Source organism: Propithecus coquereli, unplaced genomic scaffold (assembly GCF_000956105.1).
Source record: "Propithecus coquereli isolate 6110/MARCELLA unplaced genomic scaffold, Pcoq_1.0 Scaffold143, whole genome shotgun sequence".
NCBI classification, from domain to species: domain Eukaryota; kingdom Metazoa; phylum Chordata; class Mammalia; order Primates; family Indriidae; genus Propithecus; species Propithecus coquereli.
This window is the reverse complement of record NW_012138636.1, coordinates 2,227,475-2,250,786: the sequence shown is the minus strand read 5'-3', so window position 1 is coordinate 2,250,786 and position 23,312 is coordinate 2,227,475. Positions and strand designations below refer to the sequence as shown.

Below are 23,312 nucleotides of genomic sequence, written 5' to 3'. Positions count from 1 at the left end.
CATGTGGCCATCAAATTTTCCCAGCATTATTTGTTGAAGAGACTGTCTTTTCCCTGTTTTGTATTGGCACCCTTGTCAAACATCAGATGACCATATATTTCTGGGCTCTCTGTTCTGTTTCATTGGTCCACATGTCATGCCAGTACCATACTGTTTTGATTACCGTAGCTTTGCACGTCCTTGCTTGTGGGAGGCCAGCACAGGGAATTTCCTTAGTGGATGATCTGTGGGTTCAGTTCTTCACATGTGCCTGAGGCCTTTACTTGCCTTTTGTAAAAAGAGTTGGGGGTGGTCCTGAGGTTTTTATTTTCTTTTATAGGGTGTTTTCTTGTTGTAAGGACACCAGTCATATTGGATTTAGGCCTCACCCTAACCCAGTATGACCTCATCCTAACTAATGACAAATTCAAAGGCCCTATAGCCAAGTAAGGACATGTTCTGAGGTTCACATGGACATGAATTTTGGGGGACACTATTTAAGCCAGTACAGATGCATAGATAGGTAGTCCTTTCCCTCTCTCTATTCCTTACCCGCTGGGATTATATTCTCTTTCTGGGGCTTTGCTAAATCTGCTTTAGCAAGTATTAGTCCTTAATGTTTATCATTTTCACAGAAAGACATTCATCATACAGGTTGGGGGATTATATTCTGCTAATGAGAGCTTTCTACCTGGGTGTGGAGTCCATGGGCCGACTCACCTTGGAATTGCTGAATCAGCTGCTCTTTCCCAAGCCTGTCACTGTCCCCAGCCCTGTCTCCAGTCTTTTTCTTCACTCTGAAAGAGCCACTGTCGTCCTGGAGCCCTGGCTGGTCGGTCTGCCTCATTCCTGAGTGTTCCGTGGCAGCATCTTCTCTGCTCTGAGCTCTGCTGAAGGGTGCCTGTGAGTTATGTCTTCCCCAGCCTGTGACAATTGCCACTATCAGCTCACCTTACAGCAGCTGTTTGAAAATTCTCCTGTGGTGCATTTCTACATGTCTAAACCATCAGTGCTTGTGGTGACAGATGCAGTGTCAATGCTTGATCAGGCTGTCTGGGGACTCAGGGTGGTCCATGGTCCACCTTGCCATTTGCTGTTAGTGCTGAAACTCTGTAAGAGGCTCAAGTAGACATCTGTGGAGGAGGACAGGGAGCCGACAGGCTGACTTAGGAGTAGGGCAGAAAATATAGCGGTGAGTTGCAAAGACCATTGTGGTGGCACCAGCTTGTGCTTATTTAGCCCCTGACCCCTTGGACCCTTTAGGCTGACAGCACTTGAAGAGTACCGTTTGTTTCTAGCACTGGGGGAGTTTTAATGAAAAGTCCTTATGTAGCTATGAAAATAGAAGATGTAAGTGTGTCTGGGGCCATGAAGGTGTCATTCTGCTGAAGTGTCACAGCAGCCTGTGAAAGGTTGACAGTACCAGGAAATCTTAACCTGGGGCTCCCTGAACCCCATGAATGGTGAAAAATCTCTTTATGAATAGTTTGATATGAATTTTTCTGCCTAGGGCACCACAACTACGCAAGAAGCGAAAGCCATAGGCTAGACCTAAATAACTTTAACTTATGCAAATTCCACTACACAGCCTGGACAAAAAGAGGAATAGATTCACCCATTTATCAAACATTTATGTGCCAGGCACAGTACTAAGCACTGGAGATACATCAAGAAACAAAACAAAGATATGTACATGTGCTTGCAAAGCTTCATTTCTAACTAAGCAATAAACCCCAGAGCAGGAGTGCAGGGAAGAGAGATAACTTTAATCAGCATTCTACCCAGTGCCCGGAGTAAAGAGCAAAAGATGAGAGAAGGAAATCTGTCATTAGTTTCAGAAGCTCCGTGCCTTTCATATGTATCCATCTTGCAGTTCAGTGTGTGATCCTGCGTTTACAGATCCGTGCCTTTTTGTCTTTTAACCTCAAGCCAATGGATTAATCTGGTACTCCACTGATGAGCCTGTCCAGCCCTGGAAATACTGACCATGTGGCATTTATTGACAGAAGTTATCTTGGCCTCCAACATGGCACTGTCCCAAGGATTTTCACGGATTATTTTGATGGTACACTGATTTCCACGTGCTTATTTCAGAGCCTTATCCTGCAAGCGAGATGCCCCTCCTCTGTAATGTGGTTTGGAAATCAGAGCTACCTTGTTTTACTTACTATTTCTCTGTGATCCTTTAAAACACAATTTTGTCCAAGTCAAGCAAAATCAGAGATGAGAGTTGAAGACTAGAGTGATACTAAGTTGCCGTGAGATTTTACAGAAGTCAGTTAACCTTTTTGATCCTGGTTTCCTCATGTGTAAAATAAGGTAGTTGGACTATTCATTCTCCAAGGGCCTTTCTAGATCTGAGAGCTGTAATTGTGATGTGGCAGCAGAAAATGAGCAGGACACCCTACCATTTCTCTTTATTTTTTCCCTCTTCCCTTTCTGGCGGTTGAGGAGCTGGCGCGTTTTTTCCCTCCCGACACCAGGTGGGTGTTGTCTTTTCCAACACCACTTCTCCAACTCTCTGACGCCAGCTGAGTGTTCAACAATTCGATTCGATTCTGAGACTATATCTGGATGAGTGTCAGATCCCATAGTTAAAGGGCTCGGCCCCACGAGACTTCAGGTGCCAGTTGTGAGTCCTGGGCTACCTGCCCATCTGACTGGCCATGAATCAGGGGTCTCCACAGCTCCTTCCTTAGGTTTGATAATTTCCTCTAAAGGCTCACAGAGCTCAGAAAGACACTTTATTTGCATTTACTGGTTTATGATAAAGGATATAAATGAACATCCAGATGATGAGGTCCGGAAGGGTCCCGAGTATAGAAGCTTCTGTCCCCATGGAGTTGGGGTGCACCACCTCCCAGCATGTGGATGTGTTCACCAACTCAGAAACTCTCAGAAACTCTCCAAACTTCTCCACTTTTGGGGTTTTTATGGCCTTTTCATCACATAGGCATGATTGATTATTAATTCAATTTCCAGTGCCTTCCCTGCCCCAAAGATTGCAGAGTAGGGCTGAAAGTTCCAGACACCTACTCAGGGTTTGGTCTTGCTGGTGACCAGCCCCCCTCCTGAAATTACCTAGGGCCATCAAGAATGCAAGAATCATTAAACCCAAAAAGTGAACCTCCTTAGAACCAAAGGTGCTCTGATCACTCTCATTACTTGGGAAATTCCAAGGGATTTAGGAGCTCTGGAGCAGGAAGTTTGGGGGAGACCAAATGCACATTTCTTATTATTCCATGAGAGTGCTGCCTGGGTAAGGGGCATCTAGTTGACCTTAATGTCTGCTCCCCTCTTAGTGGGTATTTGCTAATTCTTTTTGCAGTGACCCCAAAGGAAGACCAATCAGAGGAAAGCTGGGAGGTAGTTCAAATCACCGCAGCCCTGGCTTCTCTTTGGTTGTAGGTCAGAACCGAACACTTTACCTCTCTGTGCAGGTCACGGGTGGCGGAAAGGATGGAGCGGGACAGTCATGGGTACTGGGGTCTCCCACCAGATGGCCCAGGACCAAGCTGGGAGCCGGCTGTGCCTCCGGATGCTGTGGAGGAAGAGTTTGACACAGGAGAAAATCCTCTTCTTTAAATAGCTAGGTAGGACATATGCACCCATACATTCAAAGTTAAGAAATAAAAAACATAACCAAAATGTGCTCAGAGTAGCGAAGGAGCAGAATTTTCATGTAAAGACAGAGAATTCTGGGATCTCTGAAATTTAGGAAGTTTGGAGGTAAAAGAACTCGGGAAGTAGAGCTCACTCTAATTAAACTGTTTCAAACCCAAGCCAGGAAATTAGCGTCGGCAGCCCTGGGTGCAGAGGCGCACAGACCTGGGCTCAAGTTCTAGCTCATCGCTAATTAGTTCGGTGTGCCTCTGGCAAGTTGGTTTCCCTTAGGCTCAGGTTCCTGCTCTAGAAAGTGGAATAATACCTCTCTTACATTTTTAATTAAGGCCTCAAAATAACCTGTATTATGAAAGTGCTTTATAAGAATCCAAATTGCTAGATAAATGGTTGTTGTTGTTATCTAGTGGAGAATTTAGTTGTGCATGTCTCTAATATAATATTCCTCTGCATTTGAAATCTGAATTCTGGGAAGTTAGTGACTCTCCCTAGAGCAAGAAGAAACATTGCTTCCAAAGTCCAGGCTCCCTTATGAGTATGAGTCAGGCAAAAATCAAGTGAAAGTCGATGTCATCCTCTTTCCTTTTGACCCAAATAAATGACTGAGGCAAAAATCTCAATCAACGCAGGTTTATTAAGCCAAGATTTTGAGGACGTGCCTGGCAAAAACTCGAACTGCAGATAAGCTGTGGCTGTTTTTCTGGAACCTTCAGCATTTTAAAGGCAAACAGAAGGTAAAAGGCAGGGGTGGGGAGTAGGAGTGTGATGAGGCAGTGTTTACATTCTTGTGAGGCCCAAGAAATCTATATTTTACATTAAGTAAGGGAGTGAAGGAAGCATCATTTATATAGGCGTCCCTGGGTAGGTGGAAGAATGTCTGATTCTGTCTTGTCTCCAGTTCTGTAACCTGTGAGATAAACTTGTAATTCGTTAGTGTGGAATGGATAGGCTTTAGCTTTAGGTGCTAGACATAGGTAGAATTTGCATGTCCTTGCTTATGGGAGGTTAGCAAGGAATTTCCTTAATGAATGATCTGTGGGGCCGGCTCTTCCCAGGTGCCTGCGGCTTTTGCCTTCTCTTCTGCATAAGCAGTTGGTGGTGGGGTGGCCCTGAGACTTTGATTTTCTTCTTACACTTTGTGGTCTAGAGCAGCACCATACGATAGAAATAAAAACGTTAGCCACATATGTAATTTAAAATCGCCTAGTAGCTGCATTTGAAAAGCAAAAAGAAACATGAATTTTAATAACATTTCATTTAACTCAATGTATCCATGATTTTAAAATTTTAAAATGTAATCGATATAAAAATTAATGAAATATTTTACCACCTTTTTTTCATAACAAGTTTTTTAAATTTCAATACTCTTATGGCACGTCTCAATTCAAATGAGCTACATTTCAGGTGCTCAGTGACCACCGTGAGGCCGGTGTCTGTTGTATCAGGGGGCACAGGGCTGTATGGAGTGAGGTGGCCTCAATAATGACCACATCGCTATATCCACGTCCTAACCCCTGGGACCTGTGAACACTACCTTATATGTCAAAAGGGACTTTGCAGATGTAATTAAGTTGAGGGTTTTGAGATGGGGAGATTACCCTGGCTTATCTGGGAGGGCCCGATATGGTCACAGTGTCCTTATCGCAGAGAGTCAGGAGGGTCAGAGTGGCAGGAGATGGTGACATGATGACACGTGTAGAGATTGGAGGGACACGCTTTGAAAATGCAGGAAGTGGCACACGCCAAAGAATACGGGCAGCTGCTGCAAGATGAAAAAGGCTTCCCCAGAGCCTTCAGGGGGAAGCAGCCCTGATAACACTGTGCCTTATAGCCCAGCGAAACCGATTTCAGACTTCTGACCCCCGCAATCATAACAGAATAAATTTGTGTTGTTTTAAGCCGCTCAGTTTATGGTAACTTTTTTTTAGCAGCAATAGGAAACTAATACAAACCAATGCGCTGATATTAACATCATTCCCAAGACTGTTTAGGGAAGGTGTTGCCCTGGCTGCGGCGTCTCCGGCAATTACAGTGGGCTTCCTGTCAGCTTGGGCTGGGTGTCCTCCTGCAGTCCTTGCTAGGGTCCGTGTATGGAACTGCCATCTTCCCTCAGCGCTGGGGTCTGTTTCTTTCTCTGACTCAACTGCAGCCTTGGATAGCAAAATCTCAGCTGGTGTCTTATCGCCGCTCTTGAGGATGGACAGAGGAGGAAGGTTTTTCATATCAGGGTACAGTTGTAGAGCAGAAAAGACATGGTTTAGAAAAAGTTACTGGCTCTCTTTACTATCCAATTTTTTCCTATAAATCTAAAAATAGTCTATTAATAAAAAAACTTAGTGCAATCTGGTTTGGTAGGGTTAAAGTTTCCTTTATCTTTATCTATGTTAGTGAATGTGTGATTAGGCCAGGGAGTCTCAAACTTGAGTGTGCATGAGAATTACCTGATCTAACCCAGACTGCTGGGTCCCTGCGGTCAGAGTTTCTAATTTAGCGGGTCTGGTTTGGGGCCCAAGAATAATTCACATTGCTAACAAGTCCCAGGTGATGCTCATCAGCCGCAGGTAGGTGTGGGAGAGCCCCTCAGAATCCCCGGCCTGCAGGAGGGCCCCCCAGGCCTCCCTGCTATGGGGAGGGAGATGGGCGATTGCTAGGAGAGACTTTCTGGCTGGCTTTCCCTCCCTGACCAGGGCACACACAGGGTCCTCCTCCAACAACAAGCCCGGCAGTTGGTTGCTAAGTAACTCCAGAGTCAGCATTGCTTCTCTTGCTCAGCTCTGTTTTGTGTCTCCTACCCTGAGGTCTAAAGGAGATGACAATTCTGAGCTTCCCAAGTCTTGGCTAAACATTTGCCACAGGCCAGCTGAGTTCTCCAATGTCCCAGCTGGAGTGAATCCCCGGGACCTGGGGCTGTCCGGGTGGAAAGTCTGCAAGCAGAAAATACCAGGTTAAAAATAGCCCTGGGGAGGCCCCTCCAAGCTCTCACACCCAGCTGCCCACTCGGGGCAACCGACCCTAGGCGTGGGAGTGGAAGGGTCTTTGAAGCCAGGAATGACTGAGGGATGGCCTGGCTGTGTCCAATTTCATTCCCTAAAGGGGTTAGGACAAATTTCAGAGACCCATTCCCTCTTTCTGCTTGGGCTTTGTGGTTCTTTAGTTCAAAATGTAGACTTGGTATATATAGGTCTAATTATTCTGCCTCCTTCTGTGTAACAATAGGATTAAGCTTCCCCACCTGTTTGAACTTAAAACAGATGAGCCCTTCCTAAGGTGTCCTAGAGAGGAAGTTTAGTGGCCCCAAGGAAGGACGTGTAAGACCCGACCTGTGTGCACCTTGGTCAGTGGCTGGGTTGCCCATGACAACCCCAGCTGGCCCGCTCGCCTGACCCTCTGGTAGCAACAACGTGTTTTCTGTTGTTCTATAACCTAACCTCTACCAACTGAATGTAAATAAGAGGAAGAAAAATGCTCTCTGGGTGAGAAATATACATTCCTAATTAATTTTGTGTCTGAAACCCCTAAAAGCAGGCAACTCTCTCCCTTCATCCCTTGAAGAGGGACTTCCCAACAGGTAAGAAATAGTCTCCTTCTAGAAATGTTATTTCGTACCTCCTAATGGAAGTGAATGAAACTCATGGGACACCTACATTTTTTAAATTAAAATTTTTTAAAATTTATTTTTTAATTTTTAAAAGACAGCTTTCCTTTAAAAAGTTGTCCTTTCACTCACATTTCTCAATGGCAAAGGAAAAATTATCCAAATTGGCATTTTTTTCCCTAAATAGAGTGCTGAGTGCTGTGCAGTGGGGTCCGGGAATAGGCCGCTTTCTCACTGTGGGTTTCCCGAGCGTGAGTGTTAACTCCGGTAGGAGGGGATAAATGACACCCTGCAACGGTCCTGTTGCTATAGCATAAAGCGTTAAGACTCACACATACCTGCTACTAGCTTAACAGTAGCTGGGAAAGCCGAAAGCCGAAGGATCCAGGTCTTGTAGTTTTATTCCTCTTTTATATATGTTTCGAGAGAGAAAAGAGTGAAAAAGGACTAGCATTGATTGCTTTCCATAGATTCCAAAACTTTGGGTTTTCCTATTTCTCACCCCTTGGTGGACGACTCAGTCCTGAGTTTGCTCAGTAGACGGAGGAAGGTGGGCTCTGAGGTGCTGGGAGGGACAGCAGGGCGAGGACAGCCGCAGGGCGCGTTGGCACCCAAGCAGAGCAAGGACGGCGGGTGGAAGGTCAGCCCAAGGCAGGGGCAGAGTCTGAGTAGGATGAGCGAGTGTCCACGAGTAGGGGCAGCCGGGCAGGATGCTGAAACTAGCTGGGGCTGGGACAGGCGAGATTAGGTACAGACCGGGGGTCTGCTCTAACAGTTAAACGTATTAACAATAAGCCTGGTTTCTCTCTGTTGGAGGAAGGAGTTAAAAATATGGAAAGGCAGAAAACCAGATTTTGAACCCTGTGATACAGGATTGGAATCAGAGGTATGGTTGTGAATGTGCGGTTTGCAATGTGTGAAGGTAGATGATACAGAAATGGAGGTAAGCGTGTGTGTGCACACCTGGGAGTGTGCACTGTATAAATACGTTTTCCCTCCTGCTCTGTCCACTGAGAGGAACCGGGAGCAGCGATGCCCCAAGAGCAACGAGCACATCCTATGAGTACCAAGGAGGATCCAGAGCTTGGTTTTTAAGTGTCATTTTCTAAAGGAGTCAGGCTCCTTGGAGAAGTGGCTGGTTCCAAGTGTGAGGCAAGGAAAGTACAAGATGAATCCAAAACATCTTGCTCCAGAAAGCAAGGCAATGCTGAAAGAATGATGGGGGCAAGTCACGTGGACAGAGAAGCCAGGCTGCTTGGGCTCCTGGAGGCCACATGGAGGCCAAGTTGAGCATCAAAATGAATCATGGTATAACAGGTTATATATAAACAATCTAGTAAAATAGGAAACTGAAAATCCATGCTTCTATAAGTGAATAAAAAAGAAATGGAAAATTTGAAGGGATAGGATATTAACATAGTTTCAAAGTAGTCTCCAGAACACACTTATTAATTTCAGCGGTGGAGAGAGTGATGTTACAATGGGGAAGCTTGGCCTGCGCCACTTTTGTCCTGGGATTGATATGATTATCATCAACACAAGGACACATTGATAGGATGCAGTGAGAACAATGTGATACCACTTTTGTGATATTTCTCCCAAAGATGCCTGAATTTAGTCCTAAACCACAACTGAAAAACATTCTACAAAATAACTGGCCTGTAATTTACAGAAGTGTCAACGGAAGACTGAAGACTAAAGAGACATGAAAACTAAGTGTAATTGTGACTCTAAAGTAACTCTTTTGGTAGAAGGGGTACTATTGAGACTCCTGGAAAAGGCCAGAATGGGGTGTGAGAATTAGGTGGCAGCAATGTCTTAATGTAACTTCCTAATTTTGATGGCTATGTTGTGTTTATGGAGGAGAATTTCCTTGTCTGCGGAAGATATCCACTAATGTATTCCAGAGTGATGGAGCATCTAGTGAGTAATTTTAGTATCAAATGTTTCAGAAAAGAAGTTCTTTGTATTGTACTTTCACCTCTTCTGTAAATGTGTGGGTGTTTTAAATTTTTTAAAAAGCAAAAAAAAAAGTAGATAAGTTTTAGTTTGATAATTTCAGGAGGTTTTTTACTTTTGTATTTTTGTATCTACCCTAAGACAAACTTTATTTGTAGTCGTGGAAGAATTTTTTTGAAAGTAGTGAATAATTTAATATACTTTTAATATACAATTTAATGTTATATTTCCAAAAGGAGGGTGTTTCTAACTTCTTCTATTGAAAATAGGTTTATTTATAATCGCTTAATTCACAATCATAATTCTTAAATTATATTTTCTTTGGAAAGGATAAAAGTAGATACATCAAAGCAAGGCAAGTATTAAACATTTAAAGAAAAAGCTCTTAAATTAGTATAATCTATCTTAATTTGGATTTAGAGGTTTGCCTTTTCATAAACAAATTAGATACATCCACAATATCATACATATTTTAAAACATATATCATTTATATGCTTGGTTCTGTCTGTCTCAAAGAACAGATAACTTTAGCGCTGGAAAGAAACTCGAGACAATTGACAGATGTTATTCTTTGAAAAGCACTGCATTATCATTCTAGAAATGTTTTGTTACTTGGGAATACAAACTGTAGAGAGATGTCAAAACAAAATTAAAAAATGTGATGGATAGAACAATGGGACCTATATTCTCAAAAGCTTTCTTTTCATCAGCTCCTACAATTTTAGGAAATGTTACATAGTTCTTAATACCTTGGACACTCTAATCATAAATATTAAATGTTCAGTACAGTTTATACTGTAAATATGCATTAAAATATTAAAAACATTGAAAACCATCAGTGGTAAGAAGTTTGGAAGGTAAATTATTTGATTATGACTGCAAAAAACAATTCTAATAAGCCATCATTTATTAGTGCCTAAAAGTAAATATTAATCACTATTCCTCCTCATCGAAGTATTTTCAACATTAGACTGTCCCCTGGTGTAGTTAAATTGAATACATTAAGTTTTAATAAAAAGGTGGAAGTCAATTTTGTAAGTTCATTTTTCATATTGCCACAAATTATTTGCCCTGTGCTTATTCTTTATAGTGTTTATTCCAATTGCAATTAAATGAGCATTTGTGTAGCTCTTTACCCTGATAGGTTGTGTATTCCACAAGGCAGGGACTATTTGCTGCCCACCCTCCATCCCCACCTCTTCGCTCACTCAGGTGGACAGATCACTTCGCCTGTGTTTTTTGACTCTTTCTTGTGAGCAGTTCTGATGTTGTGCAGAGCGGTTTTGCTTTGCCTCTGCCAGGCACCCTCGTGGAATTACCAGTCTGAGTTCTACTTTTACATTAATTTCACAGCTTGCGAATTCTTCGTCTTTTGCATAATGTAAATTTAGTACCCAAGGCTGCTTATGAGACAGGCTTGGAATTTATCACTTCTCCTAAGAGCTTTTTATTTATTTATTTTTTCACTTTTACAGAGATATGTGTTTAGTCTTTTCCTTGGGCTATTAGGTGGAGCTTGTCTAATCTCCCTTTCACAGAGAACGTAACATCCTGAATGTCCTGGCTCTATGCAAGCCTCTTGGGTCTGACTCCTAACCTAGGCCTTTTCTCAGGCCCTTTCCTTGGCATTCAAACCCTGGACCCAAGCAAATTGCTCCTACTTTGATATCCAGGGACCCGTTTCTTCCCTTAACCCTAATCTCCAGGACCATTTTAGCATCAGCTTTTATACTTTCTGCTCTGGCTTTCAGTTTCTCCTTCTCTTCTAGGGATTTCTCTCTCTTTCTCCTGAATGTAGCTATATCTTTCAACGGGCGTGAACAAGAATTGAAGAAACTATGGGTGGTTACGTTGCAAAAGAGAACATCAGGAGGGGAGGGAAGTGACGCTTTCTGGGAGCCGGGAGCTCTTGTCTGCACATTTATGCTCATGCATTTCCTAAAGCCCTGGGAGGTGGGGCTGCTTATTTGGCTTCAGGGTTGTGACAGCCCTTTCAGCTGGAATCCCCTGGGTGGTGGATTACTGGGAGGTGTTCTGTATGTGATAGGCTTCTATGGATCATGAGTTATGGAAACCTCCTAGAACTGTCTAAACCAAAGAAGGGCAGTTGTCATAGGTTTACTTGGTGTCTCCCAGATCCTAAGGGCAGGAAAGCAGGTGGGTGTCAGGAAGGACTAGAATTTGAGAGTAGAAGCCTGAATTCATGAATTAGGCCTCTAAAATCTAAAGCCAGGGTCAGAGAGTATTTGATTAACAAATCCAGAGTGAGGTTAGGACCATGTACGTGGTGGACCGTGGTGAGAACCTGTAAACAAGCTCCAAGCATCTTAGGAGCTGGGACCACCCCTTGTCAGTTTCTTTCCATGGTCCTAAATGTAGTTTAAAACATCATGATGAATGGGATTTGGGGCAGCCTTTCTCCAATTCAATACTTAAGACTGGCACAAGTACTCAAAACTAGAAGCTCACATCTATTCAAGAGCCAAAGGACCTCAACTGTTTTGTAATTTCCAGGTGACATATTTTGTCCTGTTCACCTCTAGGACCTAAAAACGTTTGATCCTACTTCAGCCTCAGCTCAAACACTGAGCCTGTTTTATTGGGGAACTGGCAGGGGCTACGGAGATTTTCCAAGTCTAAAATCCTACGTGGGCCATGCTTGGCATAAGTACACCAAAGTTGAAAGCCTCATGCCCTGCCTGCCCGAGAAATCATCTCTCCATGTGTACTGTCCTCTCCCAATACCACTCCTTACTCTGTCTCAAGATTCCTGGTTCAACGTAGTTGGTGCTAGATTTTTGGAGGACTTAATAAACTATACCACTCTTTTTTGATTGATATTTGATTTATGTTGACATTAAAATTCTGTGCTTCTTATGTGCTAGGTAGGGTCACAATTAAATGGTCGCAATTAAAAGACATAATGCTTGCTTTTTTTTTCCTTAAAGTACTATCTGTGGAAAAAAGGCATAAATGCTCAGTGCTTACCTAAAGACCTAATGTTTGTTAATGCCTATAGAAATGGGGACAGTTTGTCTTCTTAGGACTGTCCCCTGTATCCAGAGCGTTGAAGTGACTGTGCCGTATTCGTATTGCTGAATAGTTGTTTGCTGAATGGCCCAAGTGGTTCTAAACTAGGGTAAGCAGTATTTGGAAATGATGTAGGAGCTGTGGAAGTGTGTGTTACTACTGGCATTTATTAGGTGGTGGCCAGGGATGTCAAATGTCCTGACATGTGTCATGTGACAGGAGTCCTATCAGTGAAAAACTGTCCTGTTTTATATAAATTATGGGCTGGATGCTCATATGTGTAATCCCAGCACTTTGGGATGCCAAGGTGGAAAGACAGCTTCCTGAGGCCAGGAGTTTGAGACCAGTCTGGGCAATATAGCAAGACCCCTGTCTCTACAAAAAAAAATTGATTATACACCTTCCTTTTGGCTTCCCTCCTCCTTCCACCAACACACAAATGCTTTAAGCGTCTTTGGAAGGATGCTCACGAAATACTGTTGTTTTATCTTGGTTCAAAAGTTCACTCTGCACTTATGGTTGATTTGTTGTAGTTCTTTCTCATGTGTCTTCCATACTGTCCTTGTCACAGGGTATTGAAGTTGCCCATGGAGTTATATATCTCCTTGGAGGTAGGCTGTGAATGCCCTGAGGGCAGGGACTATGTCTTTCTCATCTTTATATCCCTACAGCACATAATAAGTGCTAAATAAGCAGTAGTGAATTAACCAAGTTAGTGAGATTTTAACATGTAACATACACATGTTTTGTAATGGAAACCTCAACGCGGAATTTCTCTGTATTTTCCAACTAGAATATGCATGCAATATAGCAACACATGAATGTTAAGCTTGGAATTCATCCTTTTGCTGTAGGTATTCGGAAAGAAATAATTGCTTCATCTAACATGACAACCTTGTACTTTTTCACTGCAGGATTCCTTTCATCAGGTAGGTTCAGTAGGTTAATTATTTCCAACATCTGTTTATGTTTTACTTCGCATTGACATGCCTGAAATGAATTGTCGTATAGCATAAAATCCATTTTGTCTTGTATACTTTCCTGGATTATTTTCAGTTGTAGAAAGTCGATATTTGAGTTCTCTACTCCCTTTGTCAATTTGTTTTTACTTCTAAAAGTCAGAACATTTCCACTGTTATAGGATCAGTGAGTCAATTAAGTGTGTACGATTTGCACAAATTCAGCAGCCTCCTTAGTGCTATGTGGAAAATTGGTTTGGCTTCCTTTTGCAATGGTAAGCTCCTTTAGATTTTGCTGTAGCGTCCTTAGAAATGTAGTAACCTGTAATCAGCATGTGAAAATTAAAACATTTTTATAAGTAAATGTCAAATATTTAATTTCATGAGGGATGGATAACCCAAACCTTCTTTTTTTCTTCCTATAGCCTCCATTGTTTCCAAAAAAAATACTGAGAAAATGACCTTTAAAACTCTCCAATATATGAAGAAAGAGTTCTGATATTGTGTCTACCTTAAAAGGAAACTTTTTTATTACTTTAAAGTTTGTCTCTTCCCTAAATTAATACTACTGACATGTTTCAGATTGGGGGCAAAGTCATCCCAAAAAAGGACACATGGTCTTATTTATCTATCTTGTCTACATAATGAGGAACATGTTGTTTCTCCCCAGCATCATCTTTTGTAAGTATCACAGAAACGCGACCCTCATGCATTGCTCTGAAGAAAATGGGGTTTACCTAAAAGGCTAAAAGAATCTTGTACTGCCTGTGAAGATTATCTCCTCGTGTAAATTAACATTATAACTTTCCTCCAGGGAAGTAAATTGAGTAAACTCTGACCTATGTGTTAAAAAAAAAAAAAAAAAGGATTCTTCAGCTTTCTGAACTTGAAAGAAACTTTTTTTTTTACTTTTATTTTATTTCACCAATTTCACTTTATTTTTGGAATATTTGTGGTTGGAGAAAGACTTTTTAAAAAATTCCTTATTTGCAGATACAGAAATATGGTTAGGACGGGGAAATGACTTTATAAGGCCACCTAGATTTTCAGTGGCAGAGACAATATTGTACAAGTTGCCTCTGAAACATTCCAATCTTCTCTCTCATATTTCAGACTTCAGCTAAACGATGCTATTCTCAAAACAGAAACACTAAAGTGATATGCTGCCCGGGTTTTGGATTATTATTATTTGGTCTTCTCGACAGGTTAAACATTTTGTTGGTAGTAAGTCCCTGTATTAAACATCCTTTCTGGGAATATGTGAATATGAAACTTGGGAGAAGACTGTTGTTGTTTTGTTAATTTTCAAAGGAAAAAATGTGGTAAGGGTTGGCTTGCAGAACTATGTGTTCTGGTGTAAACTGAGTAATCTCATTTTGAGAGTGTGCATGAGTTATCTGAACTTCGTATGCTTCAATTAAATGCCAGTAAATGGGATGAAAAGACTTAACTGAGATCCAGATGCTTGCTCTTTATGCTTCTTTGGATGTTAAAAAATAAACATCACAACAAAAGCCATTTGGGTTTGGCATAATCGATGGATGATTTTGGAGGCATTTTGCTTCTTGGTAGAGAGGAAGCTATTATGGAGAATTGACAGATATATTTTTTGAGCAGTGTCTACATTATTGACCTCTTATTTAATCTATGTATAATTCATCTAAGGGACACTTTCATGGCTTATTGAGAATGGAATGGAGAATATCTAGCACTGGTAATTTTTCATCTTATATAAGAGGGTAACAAATGACTTGTTTTTGCTCCATGGACAAAGGGTAGAGATGGGTTGGAGAAACTCGGTCTCTAAGACTGAAAAAAAAATGAATCACAATTTAGAATGACAGTTGTTCAGGACAATGTTTTGAACCAAATATCTAGCAGCAAGTGGAGTCTCAGTGTCTGCATTTTTTCAGGTCCGTGAGTATATTAATATGTGATAGTATAATATCCCCACAGAGTTTAGAGGGAGCTTCTGCGTCCTGTTCCAGACACATCTGGCTGTAGCGTGGAGAACAGATTAGGGAGTGCAAGGATGGATGTAGGTAAACCAGACAGAAGGAGGCGTTTGCACTATTCCAGGTGAGACACGAGTGTCCTTTTTACTAGAATGTAGGATCCAGCAGGCTGGAGAGTTTTGCTTTGCCTGTTGATATGTGCCAAGTGCCCAAACAGTGCCCGACACATGACAGTTGTAGTCACCTTTTTCTGAGATAGAGACTGGAAGAATCCCAGATACAGTGATGAAGATTTTTCATTTGGTTTCAGACTTGGGTTTCAGGCATTTTTGCAACATCCAGTGAGGAGATATGTCAAGTGGCCAGTTGTATATAATGATCTGGAGCTTAGATGGAAAATCTATGGTTGCTATTTAAAGATGCAAGTCACCCGTGGAGGGCTGGCAATTGAAGCTATATGCATGGGTGACATTGCCTGGGGAGAGAGGCAATGTGAGAAAGGAGCCTACAGAAAGAGACGGAATGACCACACAGGTAGGAGAAAGAGAAGTCAGAGGAAGAAAGAGTTCCTCCTTCCTGAAGCTATCTGAGAGTTTGACGTCTCAAATGATACCAAGATGTCATTTTAACATGAACAATGAAGACTGAAGATTTCATTTGGGGATAGCAATGTGGAGGTTACTCGTGGCCACAGAAAAAGCTCTCGGTGCAGTGACAGAAGTAGATGCAAAATTGAAGCGGCCACAGTGGTGAGGACATTTGAGCAATAAATAAATACCAACAATTCTTAATAGCATTTTGGATGGGAAAGGAAGGAAAGAGATGCGGCAATGGCTGAAGTGGGGTATCGGCTTGAGGACAGATTTAAAAAAAAAAAAAAAAACAGACATAAGCGTGGTAAAAAGCTGATGACAGTGATATAGGCGGGAGAGAGAGAGAGAGATTGACTGGATATATAATTAAAAAGAGAATGTGTTTTCCAAGAAGGGACAAGTAGATGGAGTTTGTAGCAAAAGTGGAAGGATTAATCTTGAATAGGACGAGGGACAGTTTCTTTATGGTAACAGGAGAGAAGGGTGCACAAATGGGCGGGTGTGCCGGGTTAGGTCTGGGGAGGTGAGGCAGTCTCCACTGGATGGTTTTCCTTCTCCCTGTAAGGTGGGAAGCGGGGTGGGCCTCTTCTGAGAGTGGAGGCAGCAGCGTGGGAGGGGGAAGTTTGGGGAGCGGAGAGACAGTTTTAAATCAGCAATCGAGAAGCCCTGTTGGGTGACCTTCTACAGCCACATTCGACTGTCCAGGTGTAGATACTAAGAGTAGATTGTTCTGTTCATCTGGTGTCGGCTTTTACAAGATGGGTGAGGAAAAAAACCCAGAGGGGTAAAGAGGTTCAGGGCATTAGTAGGAGTATTATTGCAATAATGGTCCAAAGCCTCTAAAGCAGATATGCAGGGAAATAAAAAAAGGAGAGTGTTGGCAGACTGGGAGAGGACTAGAAGGATTACTGGAGAGTCAGAGGATGGCTGTCGTGTCAGTAGTCGAAACGGCAAGCTGGAGACAAGCTAACAGAGTTAAGAACATAGAAGAGAGGGTGAGAAGAACTCTCGGTGGAAACTGTCTCAAGAAAATATCCTAGTTAGGTAGATATATCAGTATATGTCGTATATACCAACACAACAGCTCTGAAAATAAACGTAGTTATTAAGATACAAGAAGTGCGTTTTCACCAACAGGATTAGTAGAACATGAGAATCACATGCTTTACAACACACGCAGGTCCAACCCAATGCATCGTGCCTTGCCAGAACTGTGGCATTTTGTGTCTGTGCTCAGCTTACGGTTTCGAGGATGAGGAGGGGAGATTCTGGAAGAGGGAAGTCATCAGGACAGATGATTGCTCAGAGGCCACTGAAACAAATTTTAGGGATTGTCCTAGTAGTTCATGTCATCTGGGGCATTATTCATTCAACAGTAAAGTCTGAGAGTTGCATTATGTTCAGAGGAAGCTCAAAGGGCCTCTGAATAATGCAGCATTTGCGGCAATAATCCTAAGCGGCTGTAAGTGCAAGAGGAAAGTCATGCAATCAAGAAGAAAGTGCTGAATCATTGAATTTTTTCTATTTCTTCCTCCTCTCTCTTTGATAAAAGCAATCAATTTCCTTGTTACTGGAGAAAATATTTAGACTAATCATGAATATGGTTCTGGAGGTCACATACTTATTGATATATACTTATATGAGATATTGAAATGAGCCTCTAGCACTTTCTCCACTGACTGTTTACTTATGTACACTAAATGGGATGGATTTTGCTACAGGACTCCAGACAGCAATGAGCCATGGTGAATTCGCCACCCATGAAGATTATCCTCCCTGTATTGGTCCTGTGAGCACCTTAACAAAGAAACTTCTTTCATTATTGTAGAAGTCAAAGTTCGTAATTCCTTTCCTCTTTGGATGTATTTTACAACTTTTTTTTTTTTTTTTTCGCTATAGCAGACCTTTTCAGAGGTTCTTTTCTTAGAGTTATGGCCGGTTCAAGTGCTGCTCTCTCCACAATGTCCTACCTGATCTTCCAGCAAGAAATCATATTCCTATCTGTTGAATTCCTGTGGAACTTTAGCTATCAATCTCATGATGCTTATCATTGGCTACCTTGAATTATATTATTCACGTGCATATCTTCTCTCTCCTATAAGACTGTGAGCTGTTGAGAAACAGTTGGTTTGAAATCATTGTTATATTTATCACTATGCTAATTATAAATTATTAGGTGTTCAATAACTAATTGTCGAGTAAGTGAAATCAGTTGATTCTGCCACTATCTCCATTGGCCTGCAGTTCCACACTTGTTTTTTTAAAAGATAAATTTTATATACAAGCCTAAAAGGGCACCACCTACACAATGGTGGTGTGGTAATCAAGGAGCTATTATTGCAGATCTCATATTATTATATATTGTGCCAGTGCTATGTCTTCTTGAAGAGCAATTGTCAATTAACTCTAAATGATCTCACCTTAGCTGGTAGCTTAAGCCAGGTGGAGAGAGAATGGGTCAGTAAAGACATTAAGCAGGAAAATTAAGCTTTTCTCAAGCTAACATGAGTCTTTCAAATAATGTCCTCATGGAGAATTCTTAAAATTACAGAAGGTGTCATCACATTGTGTAGTGAACACTATTTGCAATATGTGTTAGGGAACAAGAATTGATTCTGATATGGGAGTAATAAAGCAGAAATGGAGAATCACATATTCTTTGCAATTCAGAAGCACTCTTTGAAGTTGCCTTTTTATCCATGGGACGTGGTCCAGTCCTGGTCAGGAAGTCTTAACAATGTTACAGAATCATTCATTAGAACAGCTTCTATCTCAAAGGTCATTTTTTTTTTTTAAGTTAGATATTTATTACAGAGAAAGAAGTAACAAAACCTGGTAACGTGTAGCATGGGGATGATGGAGAAGTGAAAAGTCTCTGGGTTATTGGAATAGTGGCATTTCTGTGAACGTAAATGTGGAAGTCAGGAGAAGAACGAGTTTGAAGGTAGGAGGAGAGAAGGAGATTAGTTTTGGTTTGGACTTGTTGCAAAGAGGTGCTGCTAAGCACCAGGCAATGGAAGCATCTGGTGTAACTTGAAAGGAAATTCAGGACGCAAGAGAGATTCAGGAGATAGTTAAACAGAGGTTATAGTTCAAGTTCTGAAACTGCTGGAGGAGAAAATGCAATCAGCGGACCAGAGAGAACCATGAGAAATGCCTTCGTTAACGGGCCCAGGAGAGTTGCTTGCAGTGCCTCAAAGCACTATTAGTACCATCTCAGGCTTCTTTTGAAAAAGGCACTGCCCTAAGCTAGACAGTTTTAATAAGTGAGTTTCCAGACATAATTTCCCGTAAGAGATTGAACTAAGCAAAATTTGAAGCATTTGAAGACAAGAACTTTTTCCAACATCATTGTTGTTCCTCATCATCTTTTCCCAGTGGGTGGGCTCCAGGGGTGGAACTGACAACAAGGATGTCCTCAAATTTGTTCTCATTTAATTGGAAACATGGCAGTTTTCTTCTCATCGTTCAACTTGTCACTAAATGCATGGTCAGTAATGCGGAGCCTTGTTGAGTTACTAATGGCTGAAACCTTATTTTATCCGGATTCATACAGATTTCGGTGAGACTGAGACAAACAAGAATGAATTCTAGATAATGTCCCGTCTATACCTACTTACCAATTTTTTATACTGTTTTAGGCAGTCTTTGCTTATAGCTTTGGGCCAGGGTGATTTCTTGCTATGGTAATCCATAGCCCCTTGGAATAATACCAAATTGGCAAATATGTTAAAAAAAAAAAAAAAAAGGAATATTATTTAAAGTTCATGTTCTCCTGAAAACCTGAAAAATGTTTCAGAAATAGATGATTCGCTCTTCCCTAATTGTAGGTGTACAGTTATTTGTTCATTTATTAGCATGATTTGGTGACTAACCCCATTTCATGCCCGAAAGTACACACAATAAAATCTTTTAGAAATGCTCCTGTTTTAAATGGATAGTTGTAATTTAAAAATTCATGCTATGTATTGAGTTTCTTTCTAATATTAAAACCATGCTTCATTTTCCTCTTTTAGGTCTTGGGAGCTGATGACAACACTATAGGGGATGGCTGCTCTCAGAAGCTGGTGATGGCCAACCTTCTCCGTTTCCTGTTGCTGGTCCTGATTCCATGCCTCTGTGCTCTCCTCCTGGTGATCCTGCTGTCCTTTGTTGGTGGGTAATGCCATTATTAAAGAAAAGCGAAGTCAAAATGAAAATTGTCATGATTTATAAGAATGATTTCTACTTAGTCCTTATTTAACCTAAAGTGTCAAATCAGTGCAGATTATCTATTGACTATCTTATGCAAATCTGCAGGTTCAGCTACTGTAATCGACTGGTTATTTTTATTAATATTAATTAATGGATTAATTAATTTAAAACACTTAAGGAATGATTACTGGGGTTCAGCTACTGTAATCGACTGGTTATTTTTATTAATATTAATTAATGGATTAATTAATTTAAAACACTTAAGGAATGATTCCTGGGTTTCAGGCACTTTGAAAGTCCCTGAGAACTGAAAGATGGTGAAATTCATCCTTTCTTAGGAGCTCGCAGTTGAGAAGAAGCAATGATCATCACACAAGGCAACACAAGTTTAAGACAGAGGTATCTGCAGGGTCCTATGAGGGCAAAGAAGGCATCACAGGGGAATTAACATTTTAACTTTGGAATTCAGTTAATAGAAATTCAGGTTAGAAGGTAGTAGTTTAGGAGTACATGTGGCAGAGAAAATAGTAATGTGCAAAAGTATGTGAAGTATGTAAAGTGAAAGATGAAGATGGACTTGGGAAACTGGGTGAAAATTTGTCAGTGGCAGGAAATGCAGCTAGATTGATAAAGTCCAAATGACACCGGAGCTTGCATTTCGTACTAAAGGGTTTGGGCTTTAGCATCTAGATCACTGGTTTTCAAACTCTATTCCATGAAAACAAGGTTCTGAGGAGGAGACTCAAGGATTGCACAGATGTTTGGTTTGACTTTCATTTTTAAAAAATAGATCTTAAACACACACTTAAACTAAAATTGCATACCAAATTTTAACCAAGTGGAGACCATAAACCAAATAACATGTGCTGATAGTTTAACTCATTTGTTATTTGCATCTTGCTGTCTTTTTCTTCGAATGAACCATAACCTCAGTTTGAGAGGTGAACTGTTGGGAAAAACAACAAACTCTTATCATTGGTAGACACTTACTGACATGAATCAGAATTTTTTGAATGTGTGAAACCAAATAAAACAGAGAAATATCAAGGTGATGCTGATCTAATTGTATTACCAATGATTTTGAATTTTTTTATTTCACCAAAACTATCTATTATTTTTTCACAGATTAGTTTATAAAAATTTTACATTTAGAGCTTATAAAATAAATTAATCCTAATACAACTCATATCTGTTTGTAGATCTTAAGATGTTATCGATATTTATTCAAAAATAGAATTTATCTGCTACAAGTGCTTGAAAACCACTGCTATGGGTGGTGGATTACGTTGGAGAATCTTTCCAAGAAAGGAAAAATCTGATTATATTTGCATTTGCAAAAGACAGTAGAACTGGATATACTTTAGAAGATTGGAGGCAGAAAAATATGAAAGCAGGGAGACCATTTGGAGGCTCTGGCTATGGTCTAGGTAATGGTGGTAAGGGTTTGAAATAAGGCATTGGGTGCATTACAATCAACAGAAATCGAGACTGGTTGGATTTCGGTGAGAGGGAGAGATCAAGGCTTAAATTTCTGGCTTGGGTAACCAGGTTGATTTTGATGCCATCTGTTAATATAGGAAATCAAGGTGGAGGAGTCCCATGCAGGTAGAGAGGAAGGGCAGGTTGGATGTCTGGTTTGTAAGTTAGAGATACTCGTGGGACAAGCAAGAGTGGAATCATAGTTTAAGTGCATTTATCTTGAAGAAATTTGACAGTGCAGTTAGAGCCAAGAAATGGAGGAATACAACAACTCTAGCGTGTTGCTTTCCTAAGGCAATTTCAAGGCAAATGGTGACTGGATATGACTTTTGCCTTGTGTGCTGACTTTGGAATTTAACTCCTGCCCTGCTGTTAAGGGTCTGAAGCTGGAGGAGTCCTGAAGGGGAGCAGAGAGGGGCATTCTGGCTACGGTTACGTTTGCGGGAATCTCAGTGATAGTCGAAGCAGTTGACAAATTGTGAAGAGAAAATCTATTGGCTGGACGCTGAGGGCTGAGCTCTGGAGGTTGCCAGTGAGGGAATAGACAAAGAAAAAGGAGGAAGTGTGGTCAGAGAAGCTGTGAAATGTGGGTTTCACAGAAACCAGAGGGCAGCACATGGGACAAGTAAGAGGACGGAACAGTGCCTCAGCCGGCGAGGACCGCAGGTTTTCTGTCTGCCTTTTAGTCACCTCTTGCTCAGTGGTGTCAACCGTGGCCTGCTCTCAGGCCAATGGTGGGACACAACCCTGAAACTCACCTCCGCCTCTCTCTTCTTGCAAGACTCAACTTCCTTGTAGCCGTGGCCTGCTCTTCTTCCCTCTCCAGCGCCTTGCTTAGCTGCCCTTTTGTGTTTATAGTTGTTTTCTCCGGGAACATCTGCCTGGCAGGAGCTTCCTCAGACAGACCATTGTCATTTTTAAAAGTCTAATCATCAAGAGCTCTCACACACCGGGGAAGATTTCCTTTCGCTCTCGGGGGCTAATGCTACCGTACGAGCAAGTGCTGTTAAGCACCTCGGTGCTAAGAGGGCTCTGAGCATGGAGAGCAGAGAAGGGATTCTATTAAAACGGCGTTTTAAGTGTCTTTTAAAATTTATTAAGACTTTTCGTTTTTCTGCTGCTTTATTGATATAGAATTCATACAGCATACAATTTAACCATTTAAAGTATACAATTTGGTGGTTTTTAGTGTATTCACAGATATGTGCAGCCATCACCGCAGTTTTAGGACATTTTCATTGCCTCCAAAAGAAAGCCTGTACCCTTTAGCTACCCACCCCTTCCCATCTCCTCACTCCCACCCCTAAGCAGCCACTGATGTATTTTCTGTCTCTATAGATTTCCCTATTCTGAACATTTCGTATGGCAGCATGTGGTATTTTGTGACTGGCTTCTTTCACTTAGCATAGTATTTTCAGGTTTCATCCACGTTGTGGTATGTATTCATACTTCATTTCTTTTGATGGCTGAGCAGTAGTCCGTTGTATGGATATACCATAGTTTGTTTACTCATTCGTCAATTGATAAACATTTGGGTTATTTCCATCTTTTGGCTATTATGACTGATCCTCCTACTATGATTACTAATGTATGAGTTTTTGTGAGGACATACATTTTCATTTCTCATGGGTGTGTACCAAGAGGAGCATTTTGTATCGCTTGTGTAAGGGGCTAGGAAGACTACTAATTTGTAACTATTCCTAAGTGCCATTTTGTTTCTATGTAGGCAAATTTTCGAAAGTGGAGGTTTCCCCACACATCTTCAAAAGCATTCTTTTTATAAATTCTGGACCAGATGACTTGGTATAGCCATATGGAAGTAATATCTGTCCGAACAAATATTCCTTATTTTATAACGGAGATGTTTGTTGTTGTAATGAGCAATACAACCATTTTATATCATTTCTAAAAACCCTCATTAAATTATGCTTACTTTTAAAAAGGTTG

At 41.2% G+C, this 23,312-nt stretch overlaps 1 protein-coding gene across 1 annotated transcript in view; it reads left to right on the top strand.

Annotated features, from left to right (window-relative positions):
• Positions 1-19,714: 19,714 nt before the first annotated feature.
• The window catches only part of CORIN (corin, serine peptidase), a 135,946-nt gene continuing 132,348 nt past the window's right edge, over positions 19,715-23,312 (top strand). Inside the window, exon 1 of the mRNA XM_012639932.1 lies at positions 19,715-19,847. Within this exon, the coding sequence (XP_012495386.1) occupies positions 19,763-19,847 (85 nt within the window). The 5' untranslated portion in view covers positions 19,715-19,762. The remainder of the gene's footprint in view (positions 19,848-23,312) is intronic.